Here is an 8,010-nt window from a genome sequence, read left to right as displayed (position 1 = left end):
CTCAGGCAGCTGGGGGAGCCATGGCGGAGCAGGCAGACTAGGAAGCCATGGTGGAGCAGGCAGTTCAGGAGGCCCTGGTGGAACAGGGAGCTTGGGGAGCCCTGGCGGAACAGGCAGCTCAGAAGGCCATAGCGGATCAGACAGTTCAGGAGGCCACGGCGGAGCAGGAAACGCTGAAGGCCATGGTTGGATGGCCTCCGTGGCCTTGGCCTCACCCCTTGGCCCTCCGTATGCCTAACTCGGGAACAGTGGCCCTCCCTGGGCTTGACTTGGGGACTGGAGCCCTCCTTGGGCTCGACATGGGAACTGGAGCCCTTTCTGTGCTATACAAGGGGACTGGAGCCTTCTCTGGGCTAAACTCGGGGACTGGAGCCCTCTCTGGTCTAAACTCGGGGACTGGAGCCTTCTCTGGGCTAAACTCGGGAACAGGAGCCCTCACTGGGCTAAACTCGGGGACAGGAGCCCTCACTGAGCTAAACTCGGGAACAGGAGCCCTCCGTGGGCTCAACTCGTGAACAGGAGCCCTCCGTGGGCTAACCTCGGGAACAGGAGCCCTCCGTGGGCTGGCTTCGGGGGCTGGAGCCCACCCTGGAGCAAACTCTGGGGCTGGAGCCGACACTGGAGCGAGCTCTGGGGCTGGAGCCGACCGCCTTCTCCTCCTTAAATTCCACTTTAGGTTCGGGGTGAAAGGCGTGGTCAGCGGGCTTGACTTCGGAACAGCCGGCGGGCTGGAGAGAGCCACGGCCGGCGGGCTTGACTTCGGTGCGGCCGGCTGGCTTAACAGCAGAGATTCCGGTGGGCTTGAGTTAGCGGCAGCCCGCAAACTTAACTTTGGAGCGGCCAGCGGGCTGGAGAGAGCCGTGGCCAGCGGGCTTGACGGCGGGCTGGTTTTGGCTCGGGCCCGGACACTCCCCAGACACCGGTAGATCCCTTCCCTCCAGCATAGTCCCTTGGTGCCTGGGAGGTCCATGGGGCGATGGTAGTTGGCCCCGAGCCAGAACAGAGAATTGATGGCGGAGTCATCCAATGCCGTCGCTGCGGCGAGCCCGCAGAATTCCCAGGCGTACTCGAAGAAGGGGAGATCTCTACGGGCTAGGAAAATAAATCGAGCGGCGATTTCCATGATTGCGTGGGGGAGCAAAAACGGGAAAACAAAAGACTTTTCAAAAAACAAAAACTAAACGGGGAGAAGGGGCGCCGCTTACTTTCAGTTATGGTACAGTCTTCTGTCACGGTGTTGCCTACTGTGTCGGAGCGAGGAGCGAAGGAGCGAAGGAGATGTAGGAGAATTCAACAGTCTTTATTTACCACATGGAACACACACGTAGGAATGAGGATTGACGATCAAGACAGCACAGCGAACTCAAAACAGGAAACACTATAAATACACAGGACTTGACGAGAAACACCTGGGATCAATAAACATAATTGCACATGAGGGAAAACGGGTCATGGAAAGCACGTGGGGAGTAAAAAACAAAACACGGAACAGAGTCTGACAATATGTGTCTAAAAGAGATAGAGGATTTGTAATATGTACAGTGTATATTTATATGTGTAAATATGAAAAACTGATGGAAAACCACTCACAATGAAGGCAATCGCTGATGTATATACTGAGTGCCAGTTGGATAAGGCGGAAAGATTCCGTAAGAAATTTGTCACTGGTCTGGCACTCCATTCTATAAATAAATCAAAATAAAAAGATAAATAACAAAAGCTGAAAAATTTTTGTGAATCCATGTGCATATTAATGCCTCAACATCAACAAAACCACAGGAACACTTTAATACAACAACAAAAAGAGACTTACTAAGTCGTCGCATATTTTCTGTTAATCTGAAACAAAGACAAAGCAAATTTTCAAGCAAAAGCAAAAAAAAAAAAAGAACCACAACAATACAGCTATATTTCTACAGTTTCTGAGTGATTCTCAAAATAAGAACAATCTGAGGTATCATTCATGCACAAACAGTGAGGGACAAGTGACCTTCCTTTCAGCAAACACCACTGATTTCTTCCACCAACCACAGCCTGTCTTGTATTTTTATTGCAAAGTGACACTTAAACTGTGTAAATCAATTAAAGCAGACAGCTGTGGCCAGCACACACTCAATACCTCTCTTCAGAGACAGATAGATGTACTTCATTGATCCCTAAGTGGACATTCAGGAGACATAGACTTAATAGCCTCATGTATAATTGAGGCAGTTACATGCATTGACTGGACATCAGACCCAGAACTCTTTGAATTTGACCCCAAACCACAAAACCTCAAATATTCTCAACAGGTTCAAAATAACTGTCTGTATGAAATAAACCAAGTGGATTAAACTGTGAAGCTCACACATTTTTGAAGAATCTCTGACTTTATAGACTTCAGTAGAATATTAATGATGCAAATAAAAATTAGCCTTTGCAGAGTAAGTTCAATATGTTGTTACCATTCTGATGAAAAAACATTAAAATACATCCTTCCACAAATTCCAACAGGAATGTATGGGTTAGTAGTCCATTGCATGTAATATATTTTTCAAATGTTTTCTGAAACATTTTAAAAATATATGAAATTTGGCTTTTTTAATATTTTAAGTGTGATTATTGGATTACTGCTTTTTGGATTTTACTTTAATTTTTTCCCCTTCTAAAGACCACCTTCAAAAATATCTTAAGGAAAGTTCTGAGTATAACAGATTATTTTTAGATTGTTTGTTACTTGTTGAGTCCTGCTTCACTAGTTTTGCTCACTGTAGTATAAATTGTAGTGTAAATTGTTACTGGAATTTTTTTCCCAGTACAAAAAACAAACAAACAAAAGGCTGTACACTGTTCCCTTTCGAAAGGGAACTCCACACTGTGTCCTCTAGAGGGCGCTAGGGGAACGCCTTCAGCGTGATGTCTGAAGCATTAATGAAAAAACGACAATGAACTTGACATTGGCAGGCGGCAGCCTATGACGCAAACAATAAAGCGACTGCGGGTATAAAAGCACACCTGCGGAAAACGTCATCCTCTTCTTTGTCTTCAAGCCTTGTGTACGGAAGCACGTGCGTTTGACTCATGAGGGATAAGGATGTGCTCACTGTTTGCATTTGCGGAACTACTAGAGCAGAGGTCTGTACTCGAGCGCTTGTACGAGCGCGTTCGCCTCTCGAGGGAGTTGAACAAGCTTAAGGTGATGCATTCGCGGCGGTTTCTGTTCTTGCCTGATTCTTGAGAGAATTTAGTGCTTGAACGGAGTGTGTTTGGCTCTCGACGGAGATTAGCCACGCTGCGAGATGTGATCGCGTTGAGAATGCCTGTATGCCTGATTCTCTTTGAGAATTGAGCGCCTCTCACCCACGTTTCGGGTCTCGCGGCTGCTGAGGCAGTTAATCAGACCGATCACGGGGATTGTAGGCGGGGCATGGAAGGAATCTGACGAGGAGTGCTTTCTCTTTCAGAATTCCTTTTTTGTTTTATTTTATTTCACAGAATAGGAACTGTATAATGTGTGATATCTACATTATTGGTGAAGGAGGCTCCTGACTTGGTGTAATGGCAAGTTTTTGAGTTGTTAGGCTCTGGTTTGAGCCTCCTCATCCTCTCAGCCCAGGTATACTTATCTCTCGTGAGTCAAAGGCATGTGCTTCCGTACACAAGGCTTGAAGACAAAGAAGAGGATGACGTTTTCCGCAGGTGCGCTTTTATACCCGCACTCACTTTATTGTTTACGTCATAGGCTGCCGCCTGCCAATGTCAAGGGCATTGTCGTTTTTTCATTCATGCTTCAGACACCGGTCACGCTGAAGGCGTTCCCCTAGCGCCCTCTAGAGGACGCAGCGTCTCGTTCCCTGTTCTCAGGGAACCATGGTTACATGCGTAACCTGAGACGTTTTCATTGAAGACTGATTTAATTGTAATTGTAATGGTTTTGAGTTTTTTTTTTTTTCCCTATCATGTGTATCTTTTATTTTGAAAGCTCTTTGTAAGTTTTTGGGTTCTTGAAATTAAATGTCTAGAAACAACAACCCCCAAACATAAAAACTCTTAAAAACTTGTACAAGCAGACTGGACCGTCTTACTTTCAACTGCATCAAATGAATAGAACAAAACAAGTTCAAAACAAGTTAAGCTCTAATAATAATTACAATGTTACATGATTAGGTGCATCTTCAATACAATACAGATTATTTTTTATACATATTTTGTTGCATTAAACCCAGAATATTCTTCCTACATAAGCCATATGAAAGAGGCAATAATTTACCAAAAGATTTTTAGGCAACATTTAGGCGATCAAATATAACAACAGTACTTTTCATGTATAATTTACCTTAGACGTGTTGAGAAATGTAAACATATTTGTGTTGTAATGCCATCTAAATGTGGCATATTAAGTCTAAGAAAAACATAATTTGATAGAACCGGAAGGGAACATATGTTAGGACATATGCAAGAACCGGAAGGGAACATATGTTAGGACATATGCAAACTTTTATTTTGAAAGGCAAATTAATTTTCTGGTGAAAATAAAAGCTTCATGTTATGTCAGTTTCCGTCCTGCCCTTTTGAAGATCTCTTCTCTGCCACTAAACTTGGCTTATTCTGACTAAAAGCATCCTGGCCACAGGGGGGCAGATGTTTACTAGACAGAAAAGGATCTCTGGGACATAGTATTGGAGCAGAGTATTTAAAGTTTCACACGAATTACATGAAGAATGAATTCCACAGGTGATTTTTCTTCACTGACCTTTTAGCACTTAGTGGCTCCTCAGCCTCAACCGTGTTCTCCTCAGGCTGGAAGCGAAAATCCTCTATATAAACCCCGAACCGATCATACAGCCAGCTCTGCAGCCGCGAACACATCGTCTCTTTCTGCTGTTTGTCTACAGAGAGAGTTTAGAAATATATTTGATTTAGAGACCAAAACCAAATCTCGATTAATATGAATCTTGCAGTGTGGGTGTACTGAGAAAGAGAGGAAAATGAGATGCTTAAAAAAAACACAGCTCTCCTGAACTTCAGACGGCATTGCTTAAACTTTTTAACCTGATTCTGAGTTTGGGTGTTTTTCCTGAGGTCTGGAACACAGGACTCATCTCTCCTATCTTTAAAAGTGGAGACAAAACAGATCCTAAGAACTACAGAGGGATCTGTGTAACCAGTAATTTGGGGAAAAAGTATTTTGTTCTATAATCAACTCTCGGATTTCATCTTTCTTAAAGCAGCACAGTATCATCAGCAAATCTCCTATTTTTTTCCTCCCTAAACATCGAACCACTGACCACTATCACACACTACACACAATAATAAAATATATGTATGTACATTTGTTTGTATTTATTTTGCTGTGTACAGTTCTTTGTCAATATGTACCTAAGTATGTCATGCCAATAAAGCAATATATGAATTGAATGAATCAAGAGAGAGAGGAGGGGTGCAGGGGGGTTGTGCTCTACATTCTCATTTCCTGCCTTAAACAAAAGGGGTTGGTCTGGCCTAGATGGTCTACAAATTTAGACAAGTGCCTAAAATAACAGCTGAACGCTTCCAGAAGCAGAAATTTCAGTCACAAACCTAAACCACAAACCAGCCATAAAATCCAAAACCTCAACACAGGATTAGAGGCACAATTACCACTTGAACCCACATGACTGACAGACAAATAGAGAAGGTGAAAATTATGAAATCCTGTTAGAAATTAGGAGATTTGGTTGAGTCCATTTGAATTTATGTCACCCTGAAATTTCACAGTCCCACTAGGATTGTGTTTTTAGGAAAATTACTTTTTTTTTCTGGTAGTAGGCAAATTTCCAGAATTTTGATTCTTTTTTTTAATAGGGGTACCATATTTACAGTACCATATTATGTGTGACACATTGATAACATTGATATGACACAATATAGTAATTTTATTATTATTTTTTTTGTTGTTATTAAAATAAGAACAAAACTTATTTATGGAATTGTGAAAAACTGGCGAGAATGCTAATCTCAAACTGTATTTGGTCTGGAATTATTTAAAATAGTCTCCCCAGCTTTTCACGATTCCATAAATATATGTGAAATTATTTAAATAAAAGCTTTCTGTGATTAGTATAAAAATTGACAGCACACACATATTGGGTAAAGTAGAACATTTTCAGTAAACAATTTTTTTGTTGATACTTTTCAGCATTAAAAAAAAAAAAAAGCTCATAGCAGTTTAGATACAATTCTGCCTTAAAATTTACTATTAAGAATTGATCAAAAAATTGTGAGGTGTAGAAGTATAGTCATCTAAAAATGTTTTGTTCCTTTTGACGCATAATATCATTTAAATATACACATGTGTATTTTAGTCACATATCTTTATTTCTTATAATCTGTGTGTGTGTTGTTGTCTATGTGCACTGGAAGCTTCTGTCACCAGAACTAATTCCTTGTATGTGCAAACATACTTGGCAACAAAGCTCTTTCTGATTCTGATTCTGATAACATTGAGGGTTGTATTACCTGTGCCGTTAGCTGCAGGTGGCTGCTGCTTCCGTGGAGGCTGAGGTGGAGAATCTTCACACCTTCACCAGGAAACACAAACTACATTAACTTTCAATTCAATTCAAACTTTTATTCAGACCTCATCAACACGTTGATCTTCTACACATATTTGCAGATTAACTATCAGAAACTTCTCCTCAATGTAGCTCGGCCTGTGCAAGCCTAAAATGTGCTGGCAATCAAATCTGAATCAATTAGATGTTGAAATGGCATCAGTGGAAAGAACACTCTGCACTGACATATTGCTGTGCACAACTCTACGTATAGACATCGACTTCCTGCTGAAGGATCATGGGGGGTGGGATGTAGTGGCTATTTCTATAGCTCAGTGTGAGACGTGGACAGCCCACTGTGGTCAGTTCTATCGTGACAGCCAGAGAGAGTACAGGACCAGATCATTGAACACTGCCAACATGCATCAATTTATCACAGACTACAGAAGGAAACTATTAAACTGTGCTATGCTACAGTAAAAGTTTTCTCCAAAACTTAATTCAACTTGTGATTTCTACTCAAAACTTTCTGCATTTCAGGTCTTTTTAATGCTTTCCTGTAGACTTGATTTTTTATTATTTTTCACCTGGTCTTCAGCACATCACTCATCTTCTGTTCCAGGTCAAGTCTTCTGCTGCGTTCTCTCTCCAACTCCTGCTTAAGGGTCTCCACATTGGTTTCTTCTCGGAGCTTCCGCAGTTCCTCCTCTGAAAGAAAAAAAAAAATGCCACAATTTAAATTTCCACACAATTTAATAAACCTTCTATAATGAAGACATTACAAAAAATATTATGATCTAGTCCATGACATATAAGTTTTATTATAAACATTTCTTAACTTTCATAAATGTTTTTTGACATATAGCACAGTAATACCATGATTTACTTTTCTAGATCTACCATGTAAATAGTTTAGTGACTTGTCTTAATTTTAATTTCTTTGAATTCTTAGTGATTTTTTTTTATTTGGCACAATAATATGGTAATCATCTAGTATCACATTATACTGTATACCACCACCTAATACATAATGATTTATAATGCTACAGTAAATAAATACTACTACTACTACTACTACTACTACAAATAATAATAATAATTTTAATGGAAAAATGCTTTGTAAAATCCTGTCCATTGGTTGTTCATTGTACAGCACCTTACAATGGCAAAAATGATATAATTTTTACTGTAAATTGTTAGAAAAAAAATGTTTTAGAAAAAAAAAGTTAGTTAGTGAAGGAAAAGTTAGTTTAAAAAAAAACAACTAATAATTTACAGAGAAAATGTATATTTATGTGTAACTAACAAGCCAATACATATATTTATATAAAATACATATAATACATATAAAATATTTTAACAATATTCTACTCTAGAAGTGCAAGTATGAATCTGAATCGCATTATGATTCCTTGGGAATACCTGTATAGTGGTATGCTTGATTCTGACAAAAAAAAAAAAAAAAAACTATATATATATAAACCATTTTTGCCCATTC

The 8,010-nt window shown here is 40.1% G+C and overlaps 1 protein-coding gene across 2 annotated transcripts in view; it reads right to left on the bottom strand.

Annotated features, from left to right (window-relative positions):
• The window catches only part of LOC107689728 (GRAM domain-containing protein 4-like), a 78,349-nt gene that overhangs the window by 22,363 nt on the left and 47,976 nt on the right, over positions 1-8,010 (bottom strand). For both annotated transcript variants that reach the window (XM_016487857.1, XM_016487858.1), the window contains exons 4-8: positions 7,100-7,220; positions 6,478-6,539; positions 4,733-4,868; positions 1,814-1,839; positions 1,591-1,682 (exon numbers count right to left, since the gene is read on the bottom strand). In XM_016487857.1, the coding sequence (XP_016343343.1) occupies positions 1,591-1,682; positions 1,814-1,839; positions 4,733-4,868; positions 6,478-6,539; positions 7,100-7,220 (437 nt within the window). The remainder of the gene's footprint in view (positions 1-1,590; positions 1,683-1,813; positions 1,840-4,732; positions 4,869-6,477; positions 6,540-7,099; positions 7,221-8,010) is intronic.

This window comes from Sinocyclocheilus anshuiensis, unplaced genomic scaffold, assembly GCF_001515605.1.
Source record: "Sinocyclocheilus anshuiensis isolate Anshui unplaced genomic scaffold, SAMN03320099.WGS_v1.1 scaffold1014, whole genome shotgun sequence".
NCBI classification, from domain to species: domain Eukaryota; kingdom Metazoa; phylum Chordata; class Actinopteri; order Cypriniformes; family Cyprinidae; genus Sinocyclocheilus; species Sinocyclocheilus anshuiensis.
This window is presented reverse-complemented; position numbering and strand designations above follow the sequence as displayed.